Here is a 27,428-nt window from a genome sequence, read left to right on the forward strand (position 1 = left end):
CACAATTGGTTTGCTGGGTGGCAGGTGGGCATAGTGTAGGAGGGCTTCTGCAGGCCATACCTGGATGATGCTTGAAGGTTAGGAGCATCAGGATGATACTGGACCTTTCAGGGAAACCCAGGGGATTTGGGGAACCATCAAGGGTGGACTTTGCAACTACTCATGAGGCCCCAGCTCCACCTCCCAGTTTTTCTTGGACCAGAGCTGTAACCATAGGCCCTTTTTCCTCTGAACACTCAGGGGATTCCCATTCCTTTGGTCAAACAGGTATCATTCACATAAAATTATTTTTCTCCCTTCTTCCATTCCTGGGGGGCAGACCCTTCCTTTCCTATCTGGCATTTGAAGGCAACCCTTGATTAATACTGTTGTCTGACTTTGAGATAATCATAATAACTAGCATTTATTGAGTACATTTTATATGCCAGTAACTATGCTAAGCATCATCCCATTGATCCTGACACCAACTCTCTTGTTAGTATTCCCATTGTACAGATGAGGACACTGAGGCTCAGAGAAATTAGGTCATTCAGCCCAGGGCCACACAGCTAGTAAGTAAAGAGGCAGGAATTTGAACCCAGGCAATCTGACACTAGAGGCTGAACTCAAAATATTACCCTACAGGTGGGTCAGACTCCATCAAAAAAAAGTACAGTTTTCTAAAAAAATTATATCGCCTGTTGCTCAGCCTAGAAATCTCTGGTAAATCCCATTGTCATGTGAATGATCACCCCCTAAGTTATCTGAATAGAAAGGAAAGGCTGGCTCTTGCAGGAAACCTCATGCATATCTCACATGGTACCCCGTTCACTGAAAACTTAGACTAATAACAAAACTAACTGCTTATGAGGCAACAGGGATGTTTTAGAACAGAGAATCAGCGTTGCTTTACAATAGAATCTCCAACCCCAAAGAGCATTAGACATGACAAGGGAGGCCATAAGCCTTGTTTGTGGAAAATATTTTAAGTCAATGGGATAAGAGCAGGCCCTTTGAGAGGATGAGGTGGGCTTAGATGACCTGATTATCTTGGGAATCAATAGCAAGGAAGATCAGGAGTCAAGAAGCCAGCCTAGATTCTAAAAGGGTGCCCTAGGCATGGGCTGGTGCAGCCCTGCCTTTGTGTGACATACCGTGACATTAGTGATGAGTGGCTGGGAGGCGTAGGTCAGCACAGAAGAGGGCCCCACAACTGTGTAGCTGGGGCACACTGGCTGCACATACATGTCAGCCGAGTAAGGGCAGCTGACAGCTTCATGTGACACATACTCGGTGTAGGGCGTCCATGGGGTCAGGGGCTGGAGGGTGGTGGGGGCTGGCTGAGAGAGCCAGCCGGCACACAGGGCCCCCTCTTCCGTCACTGTGGAGGCAGAGACCTCCATGTCAAGACAGGAAGGACCTGTGGGAAGAAGGAAATTACAGAGCTGCAGGTGCCACTGAGATGAGGGGCCTGGACAAGGCCAGGGCTGTGGGGAGCTCTTACCCACTGTGGTGTAGGTGGCCAGGGGCTGATGGGGGAGCACCACCTGGAGGGGAGAAGAGAAGACAAGGATCAGTGTTCAGCCATCTCCAACGAGCCCTCTGCAGGAAACTTGCCCAGAAGACCCCAGGGCAGGGGAGTATAAGGGGAGCAACTGCCTTGTAAGAACAAAACACCCGCCTCCATCCCAACCATTACCACCTACACTTTTGAGGGATCCCTTTTTCTATTGAGCAAGAAGCCTAAGCACTTAGGCAACTGGCCCCGTCCTCTTCCCAGTGGGAGCTCCCAACTCACACCAGGATGTGTGTGTCATTCACTCACTCAGGCCCTGGCAATACCTTTGTTCAGTGGGCCAAGGCAGCCAGCCTACATCCCTCACCCTACTTCAAGGAACCACCCACGTTTTCTACCCTCAGTCCATTCTTCAGCAGCCATAACCACAGCAATGTGTTGCCTTTATGCCCCCAGTGAGCATCCCATGGGACAAGGTAGCACACTCTTCCCTGACACTCCCCCCACCCCCCACCCCGCCCCCACACACTCTGGCCACAGAGGGCCCCCTCACCGCAGTAGGTGTAACTGTCGCCCCGCTGCTGGCATGGCCACGTTTCCTCCTCAGCAGTTCCTTCACTGGCTCCTTCACACGAACACCCTGGTATGGCCGGGGTGGGGCAGGAGCTTGCTCTGGAGCTGTGGCTGTGAAAAGCAGTGTCACTGGTGCTCATCTCCCTTCTCAGACAAGTCCCCACCTCAAAGCGTCTGGTCTCCTCAAGGACCTGCTCACCCAAGTTGCATCTGAGCTCAGAGGATCACATGAAACTTGCTAGAATATGTCTCCCAGTATTGCCATTGCTCCTGCCCCCAACCTTCTACGGCTCCCCTCCACCCAGACAATTAGGGCCCAGTTCCTTAGTCTAGAATGGAAAGTACTCCAGAGAGTGAGCTCAACCCATTTTTCCAGTCACTTTGCACACTAACTACTACATAAACCCTGACTCCAGCCGGAAGGTCTATCTAGACTTCGCTACATGTTCCTTGCCTGTCTCACCTCTTCATCTATACTTGAGATTTCCCATGTTCAGAATTCCCTCTCACTTTTCTCAACCCCTTGATTCTTCCTGACACAAGACTAGTGCAACCCTTCTGGCTAACCACTGCAGCCCACAGAATTTGTTTCATCCTACTGCCTCTCAAACACTTCCAGACCTGGCTAGTATGCATCACAGGGGGCAGTAGAGGATGACAGAGCAGGAACTCTGAGTCAGGTGGCATAGGCCTCCAAACCTTCCTCTGCCACCTTCTAGCTGTGTGATCCTGGGCAAGTTATTACACCTCTCTTTGCCTCTTAACCTGCAATTTTAGGAATTGGATTTGTTTAATTTTAGGAGTTATAAGGACTCACTGACATAGTAAATGGGAAGTATAGTATATGCTTAATATTAAATCAGATATAGAGTAAGCATTCAATAAATTTTTAGTCTGTGTAATAATTAGTTATCCTTTTTGGTATAAATTTCTTATGCCCCTAACTAGATGACAAACTTCTCAATGCCAAGTATTGCACTTCATTTCTCTATATCTTCCAAGTGGCATGTTCATAATAAGCTTAATAAGCTACTTGTTGAATAATTGATTGCATGATTATTCAGAATGTGCTGCCTGCCATTCATCTTCCCTCCACCTCTCCTGGACCTCTAGAATGGGCTGAGTCAAACGGTTCCCAGGTTCTCCATGGCTCCCAGGACACAGGACAAATAGCCAGTGATGATCCATGTGCTCTGAGGTCAGCGGGTGTCCAGCCTTGCTGCTGAGAGGTTCCCTCTGCCTTTTGTCATCAAAGCCAGGAAACCAAGACATAGAGCTGGAACATAGGGCTTCTCCTGGCCTGGCAGAGCAAGCCAAAAGTAGCCATCGCCCAGACAGCCCACAGCACAGGTTGTCATGAAGCACTGGCCCTTAAGGCTCACACAGGGAGTTCATTATCATCCACTGATAAGGGACCCAGGCACTCGGCTCTGAATCAAAAGTCCGGAAGCCTGGGTATCTATTAAACCCGGATGTGTAGTGCTGCCCTAGCTGAACTTTGCTCAGTAAATACCCCGCTGATAAGATCCCACGCCTGACTCAGCACCAGAACTCCATCTGTGCGCCAGGCACGCACATGGCCCGGCCTCGAAGCTCAGCAGGCAGAGAAGGCAGCAGGAAGTGGGAAGGGGTGTCCAAGAGCACAGGAAAACACGATGTGGTGTCAGAGAACCCCAAACTCAGGTGCATCCATGGGGGCTTTCTAACCTGGGCGCATAGCTTTTCAAAATACAGATATCCCAGGGCCTGCTCCCCGCGAGTCTGATTCTGGTGGTCTGATGTGGACCCAGGAATCACAGGATTTTATAAAAATCCCTCAGGTGATTTGGAAGCTGTGCTAGGATGAGACCCACTGATAATTCATCCCTGACCAAGAACTTCCTTCAACATCCTGATAGGAGATTAACTATCCTCTTAGCTTCCCCTGTCATAACAAGGGATCTCTATTGGTATTCATTCATTCTTTCAGATATCCCAAGGCACTAGGAATATAGCACTGAACAGGACAGGTGTGACCCTTGTCCACGTGCATCTTGCAGTCTAGTGGGAGAGACAAGCAATAAAACATTTACAACTTGTGAATTCAGGCTGAAATGGGAGTGAATAGCAGAGGAAGCCAGCCTATTACCTGTGCCCCAGGACGACCTGTGGACCTAAGCTGAAGTGACAGTGGACTGGAGAGCCAAAAACACCTGTATTCAAGTCTGAGATGATTTATTTAATATCCCTGGGCCTCAATTTCTTCATCTGTGAAATGGGAATAAGAATTCCTGTCTCATACAGTAGTTGTGAGGCTTAACTGAAATAATATATGGGAAGCTCCCAAAGGCATGTCCAGCCTACAGTAGATATTCAGTGCATGTTATTTTCCTTCCCCTCCTTCCACCTTCCTCTGGAAAGCTGTAATATCAGAAAGCTCTTCCTCCTCCTAGACCTGCCTCCTGGTAATGACTTTTCCTTGCATCACCTTCTAATGAAACTCATACTTCATAATCCATTCAAATCCATTTTCTCATCTATAAAAAGAGGATCATAATGATATGTATTTTATAGGGTAATTTGAGAGTTACATGCAAATGTTTAAGACAGAGCTTGCACCAAGTAAGCATCGCATCCATGTGAGCTAATATATTCAGTACTAGTACTTTCCAGCATCTGAAGACAAATACCAGGTCCCCTGTAGAGTTGGAACAAATGTCCCTTTCCTTCAGCTCTTTCTTGCTGACATGTTTTGAATTCCTCCAACCCTCCTTCTGGGCACATCACTCCCGCACAAGTTCTACTTGCCACTTCCCCTTCTGATGAGTGATGCCCAGTGCTGACCACAGACCCCTGGGGTAGCCTGACATGACAGCGAACAGGGCACCTGCCCTCCCACACTCTGCTTACTCATTCTCATGGTCACCACGGCCACATCAGCTTTGTTCATACCCGTATCACTCAACCTACGCTTGTCTCCAATTCGGTTTCCAGCTATTCTTAAATACACAGTGCAGCCTGAGGCGTTGTGCACTTAGGAGAAACTTGGGGCACAGAGTTATTTGGGGATCTGAGCACTGTAGCCACACTCTTAATTCAGTTGGGGACAAGAAAGCCTCAATCTCACATGCACACATCTCAGATCACATCAAAGGCATGTATATGGCTAATCCCCCTCTGATTTGCATGTACATTTCTGGGGAAGGACTGAACACCCCTGATCCCACTCCCTCCCAGGAAGTAGACACATCCAACCCTTGGCTGCAGAGTGGCCAGCTGGGCATTTTCAAGATCTCGTCAAGCAAAGGCTTCCTGCCTCCTGTTGTTTTTGAATCAATGAACAAAGAGGGCTTGGGGGAGGTGCTATGAGCAGAGGGCATCACCCTCTGATGTCTGGACTTCCTTGGAACCTACAGTGTCAACAGGTATGCATGCCCTGGAACAACCACCATATGGAAAGCAGTGCCTATTGCAGTCACAAAGCTCCCACAACCCTCAAGGAGCTCCTGACTACCTACCCATAAGTCCACCACCAGCTGCAAAAGAATCCTGTAACTGACTCCAGGTGAGTAGGCAAGAGTGAGGGTGCTTCTAATAGTATCTTTGCAAAGTGACTGTGAACTATCAGAATCTAAAGCCTGAAGACAATTCCCACAGGAGCCCAACGGGCCAACTGTACTTGCAAGGCAAAAACTTGCAGTTGGTGTCTTTCACACCAACCTTTGTGAAGCAACAATAAACACTTCTAATTCCACAGTAAACACAGTACTCCCTACTGCCACCTGCATGAGAAATGAGCCCAAAAGTACACATTTGGAAAAGGAAAAGAAGTTTGTCTGAAATCATGATTGCTTTGCCTTGGGGGCTTCTGGATCCTTGCATTGAGCTAGCTTTAAAAGAACTGAACGAGAATATTTAAAAGAAAAAAAATAAGATTATTAAAATAATTTCTTAAAATAATAATAAATAAAAGAAGAGCCAAAGAAAATAAAACAGGAGATTAAAATAATAACACACAGAAGATGAAAGTCCAGTTATCTGGAGTAGAGCTGACCAGAGATTCCAATAGCTTCCTAATCAAATTTCAGCTGCAGGTAGCACACCCTCAAAGCCTGAAGCATTCTCACCATTTCTCCTGTGTTCTGAAGGCCCTTTAAGTCTCCTGTGGGCATCCAAGTATCCGTCACTGAGAAAAATCTTTTCACCTAAACACGAGTCTCTTGGCCCTCATTGGTAATCTCCTTTTTCAGGCTGAGAAATTCAACCACATTGCCTTTCCACCAGTAGAAATCAGTTACCAGTGGAGTTTGAGAACAAAACTCATTTACAGAAAAACCTATGAATTCGGCCCCAGTGAGGGCTTCCTTTTTCCAAAAAGAGCAACGAAAAAATCTGAAGGTATAAAAAGTCAGCAGAGGACATTTCGGTTCCTCCTGCCACATACCCAGACATGGTCCACATCACAAAAATAAGAGTCCTACAGCTGCTGTTCCGCTGGAGAGCACAGACCATGACAGCTCTAAGCTGACTGGTCACCTCAGACAGAGCTCTGGCTGCATGTGGGCATTGTGCTTGCTTTGCACCAAGCTTAGGGAACATGTGGATTCTACTGATTTAAATAAACATGGCCCTCCAGTGCCTTCATGAAGGTATAATAAATATCACTGAGGAAATATGCAAACTTGTCAGCACTTGTTTATTTAATGACCCCATGCAAACCACATTCATGCCAAAGTGAGGAAGCTACTCAGCTAAGGAGGTAAGTCCTCCTAATGTCTTCTAGAGGACCCAACACCCAGGCATGGATCGCTACAACTTCTCTTCTGGGTGGCTTTAAGACAGGTGTTCCTAGGACAGCCTTCAAGATGCTCGTGAAAGAAGACTCTCCTCTCAGCCATTGTCCTGTTACAAATTCCCCAAAGCCACCAGAGCCAGGCAGTAAGTTGGGCACCAGTTGGGACTGCTGCTCTAAAGGCTAAGTAGGATTCAGGTAAGCCCACATTTTCATTACCAGGGAACCAGGAAGAGGAACCCATCCCACCCATCTTGACAATCTAGCTCTCTGGAAACGCTTTCCATTTACAACTGACTGGGTGAACCTCAAAGCTGCAGTCACACAAGGCCATTTTGAAAGATAAAACCTTTCTTACCCAGAAGGACACATGATAGACTATTAATCACTGCAAGTAACCACAGTAAATATTATTCTCTTTTGCGGCTGAATCTTCATTATTATTATTTTTTTGAAAAGACTCGCTGAGGAGAAATACAAATAATTTTCTCTTTAGTTGTAGCAAAACCAAAAACAAATAATTGAACAATAGGAATTCATGCCTACGGCTAACAAACTTGCCCTAGCTTCTAACTGAAAATAAAGTCAGAAAAGTTGCTGACACTTTTCACTTTAATGTAAAGAAGATTGTTTGTGTTCTCAGCCTGAGATAGCTGAGGACTCCTGGGAAAGTTTAGCTCAGAGCAGCTAAAGGATTATTCAGATCCTTAATTGAAACACTAATGCAAGTGTTCTTCTTATAGTGAAGGCCTGAGTGTCAAAGTTTTCAAATTTGTTCTTTCCATTCATGGACAATGGCTGATTTTTTTCCAAACAGGAAGAAAGAACTTGAGCTTTGGCCAAAATTGGACTTGACACGCTACAGAAAGGCTTTCCCGCCCAATTTACACTAGATTATAGAGTACTGTTTAAAAAAAAAAATGTAGGCCAACAGAGAGATCCCATATGCATGTAAATGTGGGCTTTCTATTCACTAATGTTTGAACTGAGAGGCCCCTACAACCAGGAAGTATCAACACATCACTCATATATTCTAGCAATCTGGATAACACCCAGGGCAGAGGGGAAAACTAAGTGCACAAAAAGGAGGCTTTAAAGAAGGTGTTCAGAAAATATGAGAAAGTGGAACCTCAACTGAGTTACAGTTTGATCTTGCTTGTAAGGCTGCTAGGACAGCCAAAGAGGAGTAAGTCATGACATCTTGATGCTCTCAATCAAGAAACCTCAAAGATGGCAGTATGTTCTCTGGTTCCCGTGGAAGGGAGCGGTCAATGGCCTTTGCCCTCCATGTATCTCCATTCTAAGAAGCATATTCCCATCAATCCCCACAGAGCTCACTCACCAACCGTGGGCAGTTCACTGGGGAAAATTAAAGAAGGGCTACATTCAGTTAGAATTTCTCTAGAACTAAGCAGGCCAAAAAAACCTACAGGGAACATCCTGATAAAGAGAAGCCAGGAGACGCTCCTAAAGTACGTTTGGGGTGATTGAACAGGGTTGTTCAGTCTTAGCCCCAGACCAAAAGGGTCTAGTAGCCAAGTGATCCCTCATTAAAGGAAGCCACAACCAGCGTGGAATTGTCACCCAGGGTGATCACACTCCTCTCAAATTACATTAGGCTTAAGAAGAGAGCCCATTTACCCACAGCCCACAGTCATTCACCAAGCCCTTGCCTAAGGTGTACCTACTCTGCAGCCTCAGGATTAGGCTGTTCCTAATCCTGGATGTTCCACCCCATGACCTGGGGTGGGGTCAGCCAAAAGACCTGTAGTGCCAGAGCCTTTAGACTTTTTCCTTATATGCACTGCTGCTAAAGGCATCATTCCTCCAGGAACTCTCAGCACCTTTCACGCCTCCCATCCATCCTCCTCCTAAACCTCCTGCAGAGCAAGGAGACAGGGAAGGCTGTTGGATTTCACTCTTTACTCCCAGAAACAGTGTCAGTGCCTCTTCTTTGTGAAGACTTGGGTATGTTGAATGAATGCATACCAAGGGTCCATGTGTTTCCTGGTCACAACTTTAACTGCCAGGAATTCAGAAATAATCACACTCACCTTTGCATGATGTACTGTGCCTCACAAAGACTTTGACACAAATGATTTCATGTGAAGCCTCACCACAACTTCTGAAATTGGCAGGGGAGGTCTTCCTCTCACCCTTCTTTTCACTGATGAGGAAAGTGATGCTCAGGGTTAAGCAACTTGCCCAAGGACTGTACTTGTAAATAACAATGTCATCAACTAAACCCAGGACTTCTGATTCCAAGCACAGTCCATTTCTGCCCTACTGTCTGTCTCCTTCCTACCCAAGCAAGCAACGTTTATTTTTCTGGGTAACACTGGCGGTAGCCATTGAGTGGTGCCCTGTCCAATTCTAACCCTTCTTCCTCCAGTTGGAGTCTGGGCTTGGACCACTCTGATTCAGTCTCTGTTCATGGCCAACCTTCCCTCCCCCCTCAAAAAATGGTGTTTCCCAGCTGAGAGAGAAAAATCCATGAGAAATTTACCAGCAGTCTGCTCACATGAGGAGTGACGAGAATTGAGAGACCCAAACAATTCCCCGCAAAGTTTTATTTTTGGTATTTTCAACTGAAATGACAGTGGATAGGTCCACCTGAGAAACCAGCTGCATCTGCCCGCCTTCTACAGAAACTGGAGTCACTAGAGCAGAAAGGGTTCCCATGTCACATACACTATGTCCTGGGTTGGGGCAAGACTAGGAGACTCCCACCAGAGCATTCATTGAACAAGTGCTTGCTGAGCCAAGTAAACCATGCTGTTGCCACCATGGACCTTACTGTCTAGTCTGGTGCGGAATATAGACTTAATGAAACAATTACACAAGCAAACCTAGACTTACAAACTATGAGAGAACTGCATCTGCCTTACAGTTGAAGTGTGAGGGCTTGTTTGACTGGTTTCCATATCACTCGATGCAGTAGCCTTGACTGAGCAGGAAGCTGGGGGCCCCTGTCTACCAGAGCTGTATAAAGAGGAAAGTGGCCAGAGGCATGATTGTTCTGTCTCCACTCCAGTACAGAGATTGCTCTGGGGTCAGGCTCGACCCACACCATGAATGTAAGCCCAAGACATACAAAGTATCCCCAGATGTTCAGGGTCCTCCCCAGTCTAGGGACCTGGATGAACCCAAAGTTGTTTCACCAGCAGGTCCCATCCTCTCTTGGCAGATTAGCCCACTAGGGGAAGACCAGTTCTAGGAACTCAGATTCTAAGATAAAAATCAGCTGGCTTCAGAGGTCCTGTACTGAGTCTCAGATATAACATCCTGAGATTCAAATTCGCAGGGGCTTTTGAGTCAGACTACCACTACCCTCAATGAAATCAGAGCCCACCTCCATCTAAGAGTGGATGTGTTTCAGTTGGGAGGGAATAAGCCTCTATCGCAACCCTAAAATCCTTGGCATTGAGAAGTGGCACGGTGTCGTTTGCGACTCAAGCAGACCTGGTATGGAAAGGTCTACATAGCTTATCACTGTGTGACCCTTGGCAAATCACTTAACTTGTATGTGCCTCAGTTTCCCCATTTGCAAAATAAGAATAATATCCATCTGATGAGATTATTGTGAGTATTGCATAAAAATAACACCATTAAACACCCAGTACATAGTAGGTGCTCATAAGTGGCTGGTTCCCCTTTGATCGCAGCCAACAATCCACGGCCCAGCACGTAGCCAAGAATTACTCCTGCCTGGTTCAGTGGCCCTGGCTTGCCCGCATCCTGCTGCATCCTGGCACTGAATGTCTCTATGCTCAGTACACTCAGGGCGCTCTGGTGCTGGCAAGGCCCATCTCCACCTGCCTTCATTGTGCTCCTGGAAGTCATCCCTCAGATGCCTAGGCCTGGTGTCCCCGAGCAGGAGACAGGGAGGCCAATGATGCCGCAGAGAGACTAATCAAATACCTCACTTGCAAACAGAACAAGCCTGGACAGGAAACATCAAAATCCTGGCATTGGCCTCTGGTAAAGATACCATATCTGAGCAAGACTTCATTCTTCAGATGCCACCAGAGGACTGGGTTTGTGGCATATTTGAATTTTTAAAAGATGACTCCAGAGAGATTTTTTGGAGATTTTTGAGTGGCAGACAAAGTAAGATGGCATGCCCTTGTCCTGACATGAGGTGTGACCCCTCAAGGAACCTGCACATATCTCCAAAAGGACAGGGACATAGTCATGGATACTTCTTCAAAGGCCTGAAAGCCTTGGGGCACATAACACATATGAGATGGAAATGTGAGAGGGCTCTTTAGTGGTGAGAGAGGGTACTTTTATCACCTACTAGTGAGAGGCAGTCTTCTAGCTGACATACTGGGCACTGCCTCAGCTTTATTGAGAGCATCAGGGATCAAAGGGGAAGAGAAAGAGCCCACACTGAGAGCACAAGACCATATCAGGGGGTGAACGAACCCAAGGCGCCCACCCAAATTCTGTAGCAAGGCAGCACCTGAGTGAGGAGGTGGAGCAGAGCAGACTGATATATCTTTCTTTATTAGATCAAGACCATAGCCTGAATCTAGCATTGCCAGTCTAACCCAGAACATAAGAAACCTATGGTTAGAAAGCTGGAGGAAAGGAAATCTAGTTGCTTGTTCCTCAATTTAAGCAACATCTAGTTTGGAATTTTCAAGACCAAAGAGGTTCTTATAGAAGAAAAAATCGTTCCCTGCGACCCTTAGGAATGGATCACTTCCTTGGAGGAAGGACTCGTCAAACCCAACAACAGCTGTACATTTTGGGTCCAACCCAACTACCCAAGCCCCAAAACTCATGGTAGCCTGGAGCACAGCTACATGAGTGGAAGTAGCCCTAATCTTCGATTCATGATGTGAGCTATAACTGCCAATCAAGGTGAGCTTTGGTGTTAACACTCTGGGTTACTAACCAATGACCCCATGATGAGGGGATTCCCTTGTGAAGGACACTAGAAAAGTTGTTGGAATATCAAGCCCAGAAAAGAAGTCATTAGATCACTATTTGAGGAATGTACTCCCTTCTTAATTCACAAGATACCCACATATGCTTAAAACATGACGTTCACAGCTTCAGAGCTTCATAGAGACAAATACAACACGCTTCACAATAACTTTTCTCTAGGAACGAGGTCCTTACGCTGGAAGTAACCAAGGACATGTCACCAGCTGTCGGGGACCTTGCTGAAGGAATGGAGGGTTGGTCCAGGTCGGGGCTATCAAGCTGTGATCTAAAGAACCCTGGAATACAATACAGCAAAGGTGCCTATAGTTGCCAATACAGGAAAGGAAGCAGGGGAGTAGGGGGGGTGAATGAGCAATCAGAGCTCTGATATCCCCCAAAAACTGCTCCATTTTTATTTTTGTTTTGGAGTTCTGCAGATTTTGTTTAAATAAAAAAAATCTGTGACAAAAATGTTGTTGACATTAGTCTACATCTCCTTGGATTTTCTTCTCAATGCTCATATTTTATGTCCTAAGATGCCTCTTCACCCCCAGTATCTAAGCGAAAAGTCTGGTTATCATTTAGTCTTGAGGCTTCACATCCAATGCCGTATGCCCCATGACACCTTAATTCCACCTTCCCCTCCCTCCTGCTGAAGATAACTTAATTTATTAGTTGAATTCTCTGTTTAAAAATAATTCCATTATTGGATGGATGCATGCATGGGATGACAAATGGGTGGTTGATTTTGCTTCTACGCCTTTGTTTCTTGAATTGGTATTGCTTTTATTCAACATTAAAACTTGCTCCTATATTTGACCCTCTTATCTCTCTCTTTTTTTCTTTCTTTTCCATCTCCCCAGAAATTCTCAGTCCTGGAAAGTTATAGCAATCTTTGGACTCTTCCTCTCTTCCAATTAAATTATGATTGTTTCCAGAGGATTAAAAAGTAATTCCGCTTTTCTTACGTGTGGTCAAATCCTTTTTGGTCCCCACACCTGGTCCGAGAATGACTCTGGTTTATAACTCTTTGGCTACCTGCTCTTCCCAGAAAGTGATACTAATGAAACCATATTACTAAGAAAAGCAGGCAGCACATTGCTGTTTCAGTTTTCGGTATCATTTGTGCTATTTCTTGCATACTCAAGTGTCATCCCCCTTCAGCTAGATTATAAACACGTCAGTTCAATCTTGGGAATTAAAAAAACAAATACAAGTTTGCCAGTAAGTACAAGCCTGCTGCCATCCCACCTTATGAGGTTGGTAAGAAATTGTGGCCCAGGTTCCAAGTTTGGTCACAGAATGGCCAGCTTAACCGTCAGCATTAGCCCTGATCACTAACCTCACCACAAGTTACGAGACTGGAAATACACGTTCTGCCATTTCACAAGAAATGCGGCCACACAAATTGTAATCTAGAATCAGCTACATAACCTTTGTCCACAGATGTAAAAGTGAGAGAGAACAGGAAAATAATAATAGTAACTAATACTTATTGGAAGTGGCCTTAACGTCAAGCACAGGAGTAAACACCTAGCACGACCCTATGAAGTAAGATCTGCATTCCCATTGTGTACCAAAGGAAATGGCAGCACAGTGAGGCAAAGGGACTTCGCGTGTATCACACGACCAGTGAGGCACAAATCTAGGATTCAAACACAGATCTGTATGCTTTAGAAGCTAACTTTAAAACCACTAAAGGCAAAGAAAGAACAGAGATTTCACTGTCTAATTCAAAATTAAATCCTATTCTCTATATCTTGCTTTCCACACCCCTGCCTACCTACCTACACACACACACACACACACACACACACACACATGAAAGGATAGCCTGACTTTTCTGAAGTCTAGACAGTTCAGAATGAAAGAAGTGCCAAGGAGGCAGAAGCTTCGGCTCCCAACACAGGTTGCCACACGGGACTCTCCGTTCGTGCTGCCAGAAAACAGGTGGGCTGGGTTATTTGGGGGACATTCTACATCCCTTTCTTCCTTTTGAGCCCTCCATTGCAGCTAAAATATATGCAAAGAACCCAATGGAGGAGCTATAACAGCAAAGCAAAGACCTTATATCCTTCAGTAAGTAAGCTGAAACACATGCATTAAAAATAAGTTTTCTTGAGGCCGGCCGAGTGGCTTGTTGGTTAAGAGTTGGCTTGGGAGCATGAGCTCTGAGCAGCAGGGCCGCCGGTTCGGATCCCACATGGGCCAGTGATGCTGCACCTTCTACAGCTAAGATGGTGAACAACAGCTCGACCTGGAGCTGGGCTGTGGTGAGTTGCCGGCGATGGTATAGGCTGCAGTGGGGCTGCAGTGGGATGCCGTGAGCTACAGTGAGTGGCCGACAGCCAGCATGAGCGGCCAGCAGCTGGTGTGAGCTGTCGTGAGCCACCGTGAGCAGCCATCCAATAGCCGGTGACCAATCTGCCTCATCCGGGAAGAGCGCAATGATAATACCAACATGGGCCAGTGAAGCGATGTCCTCCACAACTAGACTGAAGAACAAAAGGACAGCAACTTGTCTGTTCCCCTTCCCCAATTCCCCAACTCTATTCCCTCCCCCAACCCCCCAATAAACTCTTTAAAAAAAAGTTTTCAACATATTGAATAACAATTTGTTTCCATTTTTCTTTATTCTAAACTGTTATCAAACATCCTTTTAAAAATTGTATCATATCAATATAGACCATATACACAAAATGTGCATTAAAACATATGTGGAGCTCAATAATTTATTATTAACTAGACAAATAATTCAAAGAACAGAATATTGAGAATCTCAGAAGTTTTCTTCATATTCCCTCCCAAACATTCCTCTCTCTCTCTCTTCAAAGTTTATGAGTATTATGGTTTCTAACATTGTATATTAGCTTTCCTATTTTAAAGCTTTACATTGATAGAATAATCCAGTAAATAATTGCTTATGTTTGTGTTACTTGGCTCAAATTGTTGGATTTGTTTATCTTTATAAATGTAGTGTGGGCCGGCCGAGTGGCTCAGTTGGTTAAGAGCTCGCTCAAGAGTTTGAGCTCTGAGCAACAGCGGTCCGATGCCCGGCCTGAGCTGAGCTGCCGCTAAGCTGCCAATAGGTAACAGGATGGCTCAGCTAAAAATAAATAAATAAATAAATATATATATATAAATGTAGTTGTAGTTCAGCCTTTTTATTGTTATATAGTGTTCCGTTGATTTATCATTTGGAGTAGATGGATATTTGTATGGTTACTAGTTTGTGGCTATTGTGATTAATAAAACTACAAATATTTTTCTTATACATACATATTCTTATATACACTAATGCATTTCTGCTAGATATTGCCAGGTTATATATTATGATTAAACTTAGTTGGTAATGCCAATATGTTTTCTAAAATGTCTGAAGCAAATGCTCAGTATTGACAAGGATACTGTTGATCCACATTCTTACCAAAGTTAAATTACAAAGATTTTTATTGTTAGACATTTTGATGAATGTCTAAAATAAGAGTATCTCATTATTGTATTATTTTCCATTTTACTGATATTGATATAGCTTGATATAATTATTGTCCATTTTGTTAAGTACCTTTTCAAATTTCTTACAATTTTTTATTAGATCATCTTACTGATTTGTAATTGATTGTAAATTCAATTTCTTATTGATTTCAAAGCATTCTTTACTTATCTTGATAGGAGCCCTTTTTTGTTTATGTATAATGAAAACATCTCCCTCCCACAAAAAATAAGTTTTCAAGATATGAACAGACATCTGCCAGCTGGTGCATTTCATTTTGCCATCGGTCTTTTATCTAACATGGAAGACCTATGCTTTTACCAAGAACATCCTCCTAAGCCCGGTGAGTGAGACAGGATAGCTTAGCAAGACAATATTCAGGGTCTGGTTCAGACGGTTTAGTTGTGTAGGTGAATTGCTAACCTAATCTTTAAACTTCAGTTTTCTCATCTATGAAATGGAGCTTAAAATAGGACCTACCTCATGGAGTTTCTATGAGGATTAAATGAGATATGCATTCAAAGTGTGGTAAAGACCCACAGGTGCCACACCTAACACTGGCCCTCTCCTTCCTGACCAACACCCTCTGCATTATGGGGGGTGGCAATGTACCTAGCCAAACCATGACACTATTCTCCCCTGCAGTTGGAGCGGCCATTAGATGTCAGCAGAAGTTGTGTGTTGATGGGGAAGAACAATGATAAAAAAGCATGATCTTTTTGCCTTTTTCTTTCCTTCTTCTTAGTTTTTCAAAACACAGATGTGATGGCTGGAGCTACAGTGGCGACTGTGAAGCAATCTTGAGGACAAAAGCCACATGCCAAGGACAGCAGGCCAAAAAGACAAAAGTAGCCTGGGATGTTGTGGCCACTGTAGAGACTCCATACGGTGCTACACAACCTACTGTGGACTTCTTTTATGTGAGAGAATGTGTACCTCTGTCCTATTTAAATCCATGTCAGTTCAGGCCTCTTCACTAGCAACCAAATGTAATCCAAATAGATCTAACAGAACATTTGGTACACTGCATGGCACCAAGTAAGTACTCGATGGCCCAGAGCTGATATTTATCCCTATGAAAAGGACTGGGCATGTTCTGCTCACAGTAGCATAAGGTCCAAAAGTATATTAGAAGCCATCAATTTCAGCCTCCAGGTAAGTGGTCCTCACAGTGGTTGCACATTAGAGTCACCTGGGAAGCATTTGAAAATCTAATGCCCAGGACAATTTCATGAGAACCTCTGGGTTGGGACCTAGGCCTCAGTATTTCTTAAATCTCTCAGAGCATTCCGATGGGTAGCCAAGGTTTAAAAGCACTGCTCTAAGCAGTTGCAAGAATCCCTTCTGTTAAACTAAGGATTCGTGTTTGAAAACATGTGTTTCTGTTTTATAAGTACTCATGAAAGCTCAACAATTAAAGCTGGAAAACTTCAGTTAAGTTCAGTCTCCTTACCCTGAGCCGGGAAAAGGCAAGTCCCGTTTTACAGCTGGAACACTTGAGACCCAAAGTGATTAGGTGACTTGCCTAATTACCCATGGATTGGAAAATAGAATCCATGTCTCCTCTGCAACAGCCATGTGTTGTCCATAGCATCATACAACCAGGACCAGAATGTTTCAGAGAAGGCCTCTCCATCCCAGGCAGGCCCACTCTTACAGCTATTCTACAAAAATGAGAAAACTAGAATATTGCTAAGAATTTCATAAAGGTAAAAATTATGTTAATGATCACAATCAATTAGCTAACTTTGGTATTTTGGACTCAAAGGGAGAAACTGATGGACATCTTTATTTTGTGGGAAAATAAACTACTTTAGAAAGAAGTCAGAGGAAAAAAATAAACCCCGACACCTTTATTTTGAAAAAGTTTGAAGTAAAATTTTACAGGACTTCTAAGCAAATTAAATGTCCAAATATTTAATAAGTGTAGACAATCTTGGTTCCTGTTTTTGTTCCTCACAAACAACAGAATAGATTTGCAGCGTTGAAAGGAAGAGAGCTTAGCTTTCAAAATCTCTGACTCAGGAGCTTTCTCAGTGTAGAGGGAGACAAAACTGCATTTTTCTTTAGTAACTATAGGGAGAAGGAAGTGAAGCATCTACTTTGAAAATCATCTGCTCTTTTACCAGTTAATCTGTGTGCTTAGTGGATGTGTGTCACTTACTTCACCTCCTTCTGTGAATGTGAATTCCTATCTGTCTTTTGGAGCCTACTTGTCTTTATCAACAAGAGCCACTGAATCAATAGATAAACATAATCGGAAGCAAAGGCACTTGCTAGGCGTATTAAGCAAGCAAAGGTGGTAACCCAGAAGAGAAATATTAGAGGCAGTCCAAAGACGTAAATTACTTCTTGTTATAAGCTTTCCTGACGTTATGCAAGGGATAGAGTTCCAAAAATTATATTTTTATTACAAGTTTTTCTTATCTTTAACTGCATTTTTAACTGCTCTAAAGAGTTGGCCATTTGGCGGAACCCTGGAATAAATCCAGAGTTCTATGTTAATGAGAATTTTGAGACCCTAATTTACCTGTCTGGTGAACCTCTGCTCTGTTTAAGTTGTCTGAAGGCAAAGGCACATCCATGTCATAATAATATGATAATAACTATTTCCTGTTCCTAAGGTGCCTCCTTGGGCACTACAGCAAAGAAAGGCCAACTCCAAGTCTATGGGACGTCGGACAGACAGCCAATTCAAAGAAAATTAGTCAGACCTGCCTTTCATTATCCCCTAGATTTTCCCCTAGTACAAGTAACAACAATAAAAATCAGTTCTTCAGTTCATTCATTTTCTAACAAATGGTGTTTAGGTTATTACACAGTTCCATTCCTTTTAAAAAGAAGTCAACTGAATCTAATTTCGGCATCATGCAAATCATTTAATCAATTGACTGCAAGCTTTATCTCCATTGGTGCTGGCATTGTGCAAGTTCAGGATACTGAGTGACCTAAGGAAATGAATACCGAAGGTATTACCCAAATCATTGCAGATCCGAGGTCAGCAAATGTTTTCTGTAAAACGCCAGATAATACATAATTTAGGCTTTGCAGGCCCTATGGTCTCTGTGGCAACTACTCGACTCTTCTGTTGTAGCAAAAGCAGCCCTGGACAATACGTAAATGAATAGATGTGGCTGTACTTCTGTAAAATTGTATTATATTTACAAAAACAGGTGCCGGGACTGGCTTGGCACTCCGACCATAGTGTGCAGACCCCTTGGAAAATTGTTCATAAGATCATATCACTTAAAAATATTTTGATTGTGCCTTTTTAACTATTCTAATCAAAGTATGGAAAAGGATAGACAGGATGCCTGGCGTAACCCTGATCATTGAGATGGGCCCATGGGAGGTGTCACTACGGGAAGGAAGGTGCTCTCTCATGACTATCATTACGTATCAGAAGACCTCATGACACTTTCCCTACATTCTCTACTTTAGCTCTGACAAACACCTTGTAAGGCATGCATTAGATCTCCCATTTTCCAGATTTTTAAGAATGTAAGTTTAAATAATTAAGTTGCATAGCCAACATTCAAACCCAGGCATGCTGACTCCATGGCTCCTGCTCTTTGTACAGCACTGTTAGTCGTCAGCCTTAACAAAGGCTTCTTGTTACAGCGGATGTTAGTTCCTCACATCCACGCGGGACCTGCAGGACCAAGTGCAGAATCCAGGGGGAAAATCTGCAGGTGGAGCGACTTTTTTATCCAATTGATCGGTCAAGTAAACCTCAAATGCATGGATGGGGCCTGAAGATTTCTACTTATGTGTGTCAGCGGGTCTGAGCTGATCTGAACCAAAGCCCATGTTCACATTTAGTCCACAAAGGAGGGTCATGGGCCAGGTAGGGAGAAGGCAACATTTACAAAGTGAATGTTTTCTTAACCCTTTCTGGAACCCTATAGTACAGTCATTTCAGCTCATGCCTTGAGGGTGTTTTCTGAAAAAAGAAAGTGCCTTTTCAGCACTTTTGATGTCTGATTTCAAACCCTGCCCTTCCAGCAGGTGATTCTAAGTGGGCTGACAATGCTGCCCTGTTTTTACCAGTTTTCCCACAGGGTTTAGTCACCCAGGTGCCCTTGGTGCCCTAGACAAGGGCCTGACTTGGATCCTAGACAAGGGGATGGCTCCAGTGCCCACGGCCTTTCCTAAGCTCCTCTAAGGTGCCAAAGGACAATTAAAGAGGATTTTGGTTGTGTGCATCTGAACACAGAACTGTTCACCCCAGTGATTCCACTGACAAGCTTACAATGTGGCCACACTAGGGATGGAATTATGCTGCACCTGATTTGATCTCCAGGGTGTGAACAGGAAATATGCCTTCAGCATCCCCTTTTTAAAAACTTCTAGTCTTTTAGGGGGAATTAAAGAAGAAAAAAATGTAGTGTATATAACAAAGAGGAGAGAATATAAACACGGGAAGCAAACCACGTCTCAGACACTGAAATAAAACCAGAGCAATCAACATTTTGGTAGCGTCTCAGCTTACTAAGGGGAGCTCTGCAGAATGGTATTATCTCTACCCCATTTTACATTTGAGAAACCGAAAGATTATAAATAAAAGGAGACTGACTTGCTCTGAGTAGGTAGGAACCAAGGCAGAAGTCCCTCCAGGGACTCACGTAAAACCCACTGATTCAGTTCTAAGGGCATATGGACATGCAGCAGCTCCCAGTAAAGACATTAATGCCCACCTGCCCTCGGCCACAAGGCGCAGGTTAGGGTTTTGCTCTCTCCTCCTTCAGGTAGCAGTCGCATACCATCCGTACTAGAATATCTCCAATGATCTTGGAAGGAGTCTATAAATCTCAAACTCAAATTAGAATTCACTTCTTTTTACTTAAAAAAAAATTGCATCTTGCCAATATCAGACAATGATGAGACTTCAAAATCTAAGAAATTTTGAAATCATTCTTTCATTATACACATTAACCAGCTCAATTCCAGAGAATTTACACAAGAAATAAAGAAACAATGAATTAATGATAAAATGACAGTAGGTTATGTTTTAAATCAATGAAAGTATATTTTTGGAACTTTAAGGGCCCCAATACAATATCTTTTTGTAAAAGAAACACACTAGTTTATCTTTTTTTGTAAATCTAGAGTCTCTTATATTAAGTTTGCTTGAGGTAGGGTGTACCTAAATTCGTTCAAAGGCATTTTAAAGACCTACGCACCTTTAAAAAAACAGAGCAATTTTTTGGTAGTATTTCTTTCTTGAGGAAATACAGAACTAAGCCCCAATAAGGTTCAACTCTCATGAGGCCATTGCGTGGACTTTGTTATTTCAAGAAAGCAATGTTATAGATAATCTCTGTATGACTTCAATTATTAATAACACAAGTCTCTCTTTAGTCCCACATAATGGAAAATAAAGTTCACAGTTGTTCCAGCCAACTGCAGGGATAAACATTAAGGTCAAAGATCAACCTACTGCCCCTTGCACGGGGACACACAAGCCTTGCCACAGAATGGGAAGAAGAATGACAAGAGGGAAGACAGTGAAGTGAGTGAAGACATGCTTGACAAAACCAATTTTTCACCTTGTCCCAATGAATTCACAGAAACAAATCACACCTTTGGCAGAAAGCTAAGTAACTCAGAGAGAGACAGGCCCACATACTTGAACCATGGGCTGTTTATAAAGTAAAGTCACGTAACAACTCCACAGCTTTCCCCACCCAACACCAAACCAATATCACATTTGATTTTTGTTTTGTGAATCATAAGCTGCCCTTTCTTTACCACAGTGATTCATGCACAACAGCGGAGGTACGATGAGCTGTTCCCACCTTGGAACAGTAGTTCGTTCCCCTCCAGCCTGGAAAATCAGCATCACCTCTGACAGGCTGATTTCTCCACCAGGCTCTATCTCGCCCACCTCACTCCTCCCTGCTCCCCGGGCTGGGAACCTAGACTGCTGTTGCCGCCATCACCACCACCACCTCTCCAATTACGGGCTAACTGGTAAACCCTCAGCCCCTACCCATGCTTACATGGCTCTGACAGCCACGGCCAAACCACTTACGTTTTTGCCAGAGCATGGCCTGTGACAGGATGTTGCCTTTTCTCTTTGAAGCAGACAGTTTGGCTTCTTTAATGTGAGATCTGGGTGTGCTTTCCTCCAGTGTAGCCACTGCCTGCTCAGACTGTTTCCTCAGCTTTTTAAAGGCCCAAGTTCCCGCTGTGCAGGGGCACAACGTCATCACATCCTCCCACCTCAAGCACCATGCACTCTTTCTTCAGTCAGGCTGCCTGCCACCCCACTGTGCACACCCTCAGAGGCCCCCTGGCTGCAGGCCGCTTCACTCACGGAGCCAGTCAGCTGGATCTGAACAACAACACAGCACAGAAGGCCATGGTCCTTCAGACGTGGCCACAGAGTGTGATGTGATGCCTGGTAAGCGTGAAAGTGTGTATGAGTGTGAACAGTGTGAGCATGCTTGTCAAGCCTTATACCTCCCCACACCAACAATGAGCCCAAAAGACCCCATGGAAAACTCTGGGTTTTCTATGGTCCCCGTTCAAGCTTCTACACCATCAGGATGTCAGTAAAACTCAGTCTGCCATGGGCCCTGCTCAGCGGGAAATGCTATTCCCAGGGGTCACTCATTCTCACTCAGCACAGGAGGAAACACCTGTAGTCTCTTCAAGCTTCACTAAACAACCTCCTCATTCTTTTAATATTGCTTTTCTGTTTATTCCATTTTAAAACACCCCTCCCCTTGCCCCCCAGCTGCCACCAAAATGGCAAGGCTTAATCATGCTTCAGTATGGGGGACACTGGTTCCGATCACCCATATGCCCATGAAGAAAGAGGCCCACTCACTTGGGAAAGAAAGGAGAAGACACCCATGATCTTTAACTGGAACTGGTTACTCAAAGGGAACTTGCACGCACAATATCAACAGGACCTCTCTCCCAGCACCCTCACAGCTGTCAGCATGAAGCTTCTCAAAGGAAGGTAGTGGGGTTCGCCAACAAAGAGTGCATGGGGTGTCAGGCCAGATGCCTTCCCAGTTTAGAAGCCACCTTCTGCCATTGTGTAGGTAAAGTCCAAGACATGCTCAGGTCCTGGTGACCCAATCGGTTTGTGGTCAAGACCACCTGGTGAGGGCCCCCTTGGCCAGTCTGGGGCCTTGCTGCTCTGCCCTCCAAGCTGCCTCAGAGCCAACTTATACAACATAAATTGAATCATGCCGTTCTCCAGCTTAAAAAGGCTTCACCCATTCCCTTCATCCACAGAGCTGGAGGCACATAAGGTCCCTCACATTCTAGGCTTGTCTACGTTTCTAGCCCCATCACCCACACCCCCACACCCCCGCCCCTGCCACTGGTCCCCAGTGCTCCATTCTCCACACCCATGAGGTTCCCTGCCTTTGACCTTACTGTCCTCTCTTGCTGAGTTTCTATTCCCCAGTTCCTCACCTGAAAATCATCTCTTCATTTTTCAAGATCCAGCTCAAATAGTACCTTTTTTGGTAAAAACTGTTCTGACCCACCAAACCTCCTAATCCAGAAAACATTAGTCCCTCTTTTCTTGCCTCCTGGGTCACTTTGTTCATTATATGACAGCAAATTGTTGCATGACTCCATAGGTTCCTTAAAGAGGTTTCATCTTCATCTCCCGGTACCTCCCATAGGACATGAAGCATACTTGTCCTCAATAAAAGTTCATTTAATGAAGTAATGGACTTAAAGAGTTACTGTATTTAATTGGTTGTTGGTTTGAGCGCAGGTCTCAAGGAGAAATGTTGTCTACATAAACAAATCACTCACAGAGAAGTCTGTCTCCTGGCTAGTTATGAGCCCTCACCCCAAGCCCTCTGGACTTTAGGACACAGAGGGCCCCATGCTGTCAGTGGCCTGGTAGGTAGCAATGTCACAAGGCGACACTAAGAAGTTCCCACTGGAAACAGAGACACATCCATCAGGCCTGACTCAGTTATAGGAGATGTGGGTCCCATCAAGGTTCTGCGAATCACTAGCTGTGCCCCCTTAACCAAGTCAGGTAACTCTTCTGAATCTCAGTTTCTTTGTTTATAAGATGAAGAAGCAGTCCTCAGAATGTCTCACAGGGTTTTCAGGAGAATACGTGACCTCACTGATCTTCTCTCACATTGCTCTGTATTTCAGGTATCTGTCTTATACTCTCCAAGTTCCATAAAATTAAAAACTTTTGAAATTCATCTTTGTTTCTCCTCACAGGCCTAGCATAATGATTTCCATGAAGTAATAATAATATTAACTAGTTATGAATACTATGCACCAACCTCCATGTTAAGCTTTAACTATTGTACATTATATAATCTAGTCAACACAACTCTGTGAGGAAACTTCTATCCATATTGTTTAGAGAAACAAAGAAATACTTAGAAAATTTAATTTTCCCAGTGTCATAGGGCTATCAGGCATAGGCTGGGTGTCAGACGCAAGTTCATCTGACTAGATCCAGAGCTTTAAAGAATTACACTAATAGATATTCATTAACCTGAAATCAGTGAAAGCCGAATGTCAGCCATGTTTATTAGTAGTAATATAGGATCACTAATATTAAAACCTGGAGCAGATCAATAGATGTTTATATCCCCTGGGATAAATCCTTATCCTCTTGAAAGAGGAGAGGAAGAGGACAAACCCAGAGATGCTCTGACAAATTAAATCTTGTACAGTGGTAGAGAAAGAAAACATGTCAGTAGTCAAGCCCACCATCATGGCTAGCCACCCCTGACAACCTTGAAGCACAGGGAACCGATTCCAGCTCAGTGCTTCCATTAAGACCCTAGATATTGATGACCACATATGGGCAGATATTTGGGAACCGAGACTTGATCAAAATAGCAAATGTTTTCTGAAGAGACTTTTTCTGTGACTCAGAGTCAAGAATCAAATTACATGGCATAGTTCAAAAGAGGACAACGTGTCCATGTTTATGCAGTAATTCAAGAAGTGAAGGAAAAAACAAAATCCTGTTAATGTCATCCAGATGTCTCCAAATACAGGTGTGCTCACATTTTTTAAAAAATTTGATATACCAAATCAAAACTCCTAAAATAATTCAGTAAAGAGCACTGATCCACATTGCAAAAAGAATTCAGCATTGCAAAACGGATTCACCACAGACTTCATTTCTTCCTTCTCTCAACAAATATTTACTAAATGCTCATTATGTGCCATCATTTATACTAGGCCTTATTTTTCTCTTTCTATTTGGGCTTTAATCATCCTCTTTATCAATGGCACTTTATCATCATTGGTCCACAAAAGGGCCCTCTCTCATTTATTTATTCATTCATTCTTTTGTTCATTCATTCATTCATTCATTCATTCATTCATTCATTTGCTTTCCTTCCCATCTTCCATGTCTATACTTTTTCCTATTTCCCCCCACCTCCATCAGACACCCCCTGTTCCAATCAAAGCAACTATTTTCATCTGGTTGATATCAATCCTTTTATTTGTAGACATTTGTAACCTGTTCTTACAAAATGTGTATTGCTTTGCATGCATGGATTTTTAATTCATGTAAGTGGTGTAGTATTAGAGAGTTCACAGTGTTTCATATCTCAGCACTATGTATGCTATAAGATCCATCCACATTGTTATGTATATATTCCAACTGTCACTTCTAATGGCTTGAAAGTATTTCATGGAATGCAAACACTGCATTTTACTCAACCAGATTGTCTCCAACCTCTCCTTCCACAAAGCAAAGCATCAGTAAACATTCTGATATGCATCCTTTTACAGGGGCATATGAAACTTTCCTTAGGGTTATACGCCCAGAGATAGAATTCCTAGGTCAAAAAATATGCAGCTATTTGACTAATTACAAACAGATTGCTCTCCAGACTCCCGGTAGCAGTTCATGAAGCTTTACCTAGTTCCATTTCAGCACTAGACTTGGCATCATCCAGCTTTCTAATTTTTGCCAACCGAATAGATGTAGTGATCATTTATTGTGATTTTGCTTTATATTACTAATACTAATGAATTTGAGAGTCTCCTCATATGCTTCTTAACCTTCTGGATTTCTTCTTCTCTAAAATGTCCATTCATTCCTTTGCCAATTTCTCTACTGGGATTGCTATGTTTTTCTTGTTGATTAACAGGAGTTTTTGTATATTCTTCATGCACAAATTAGATATTACCAGTTTTACTCAATACAAATTTCTTCTCCTAATCTGTCATCTCTCTTTTTTTTTTATTTTTTATCTCTTAACTTGATTCATGGTGTCCTTTTTTTGGATGAAAATACTTAAGTTATATATATGGGCCTGCCTTTGAACTGTGCTTTATTTCATTGATTTCATTGTCTGTTCTTGTACTAACAATTTATGGGTTTCATTATTATTTACTACAGTACACCCTAAAATTTTAGAATAAGTTTGTTTATCAAGTCCTTCAAAAAAATCCCACTGGAATTTTTAAAATCCAATTTCATTTAACTTATTGATTGATTTAAGGAGGCTTGAAATCATTATAAGCGTAATTTGGCCCATCTAAGCATGGAATAGCTCTTCAACTATTGAGATCATAGTCTATGTTCTATATTATTAGAGTTTAAAATTTTTTTCCACAGAAGTCAGTGTATTCTTAGATAAGTTAATTCTCATTACTTTATAATTTCTTTTGACATTGTAAATAGCATCTCACTTTTTATTACATTTTCCAGTTGGTTGTTGGTGTAGAAAAATTCTAATATTTGTGAGTTTTTCTTATTTCTGGCAAACTTGCTGAACTCTCTTATGAGTTATAATAGTTTGTCTGTTGATTATGATGGTTTTTCTAGGTAATTGATCATCTCTTCTGAAAATAATAGCAGTTTTATCTTTTCCCTTCTAATCCTTACATCTCTATTTCTTTCCTTAGAGATTTGGCTACTCCTATGATAAACTGCAATGGTGATAGTGGTTATGTTTGTCTTATCCTTATCTTGAAGATATAATGAAGACAAATACTGGAAAAAAAATTTTTTAATTATAAAATCTAAGATTAAAAGTACTGATGAACAACAACAACAAAAAGTAATCATGAACAGTCAAACAATAGAGATAAGAAAAAATTAACACCTGGACACATTACAATGCAATTTAAAAACAACTTACATGAAGAGGAAATTCTAAAAGCTCACTAAGAAAAAAAGAGGATATTAATATATAGTTAAGGAACAAGAATTGTATTGACAGTATACTTCTCAACAACAAAACCAGATGCAAACAGACAATAAAGAAACATTTGTAATGCATTGGAGAAAAGAACATTGAACCTATAATTTTAAATTCAGCCAAACTGTCATTCAAATATTTTAACATAACAAAAGTATCCTCAAGCATACAAGGCCTCACATTAAAATTGCTTTTGGAGGAAGCACTCAAATAAAATAGGCAATCCAGGAGGATGTTCAAAAAATATGGGAGCAAAAGGTGGTCAAATACCTGGATAAAGTTTAGTATGGTAAGAAAAAAAGAGAAAACACATGCATAAGAACCCAGAACAAAATGTATAGAAATTATCAACATGATTGCAGAAGTTCAGAGGACATCATTCACATTTCATTTTATTTGTGCAGGCGTGTAATGTGTGGCTGTAAAGGAGATCAAAAGGAAATTAAAATGTAGTAATGTTTTGTTTTATAAAAGAGACAATGTAGCTATTGATAAATTTAAGAAATCAAAAGGGAAAATAAGTGTAAGTAGAGACCTGAGGTAAGAAGCAACTGCCACTTTTGTACTTACTATAAGAACAAAAATAGAATGCTTAATTTTTAAACCAGCTGAAGAAAACTGGATCTTTCTATGAAAAACAAGAAAGGGGTATTAAAAAAATACTGTGACTGAAAAATAGAAATAAAGAAACAGGATAAGTTCTAATAGTACAGTAATTATATTGAATAAAAAAAGATCAAACTCACCAACTAAAAGACACAGATTCCTGGATTGAATTTAAATTTTAAAAAGACCCAACAATAGGTTGTCTCTTAGATATAGTTAAAACAAAAAAAAAACCCCAAACCTAAGGTAGATTTTAAATAAAAGACTGATGTCATTTTTTATTTCAAAACTAGATAAGGTCAATACAAGAAAAGAAAATTGTAGGCCCATTTAATTTGTGAACAAAGATTCAAAAATCCTAAATAAACTATTAGTTTGCTG

General features: G+C 42.6%; 1 protein-coding gene across 1 annotated transcript in view; it reads right to left on the reverse strand.

Annotated features, from left to right (window-relative positions):
• The window catches only part of POU2AF1 (POU class 2 homeobox associating factor 1), a 26,874-nt gene extending 5,361 nt beyond the window's left edge, over nt 1-21,513 (reverse strand). Inside the window, exons 1-4 of the mRNA XM_019653612.1 lie at nt 21,302-21,513; nt 2,049-2,179; nt 1,484-1,526; nt 1,134-1,399 (exon numbers count right to left, since the gene is read on the reverse strand). Of these exons, the coding sequence (XP_019509157.1) occupies nt 1,134-1,399; nt 1,484-1,526; nt 2,049-2,179; nt 21,302-21,479 (618 nt within the window). The 5' untranslated portion in view covers nt 21,480-21,513. The remainder of the gene's footprint in view (nt 1-1,133; nt 1,400-1,483; nt 1,527-2,048; nt 2,180-21,301) is intronic.
• Between the last annotated feature and the right edge of the window lie 5,915 nt (nt 21,514-27,428).

This window comes from Hipposideros armiger, unplaced genomic scaffold (genome assembly GCF_001890085.2).
Source record: "Hipposideros armiger isolate ML-2016 unplaced genomic scaffold, ASM189008v1 scaffold_204, whole genome shotgun sequence".
Classification (NCBI taxonomy): domain Eukaryota; kingdom Metazoa; phylum Chordata; class Mammalia; order Chiroptera; family Hipposideridae; genus Hipposideros; species Hipposideros armiger.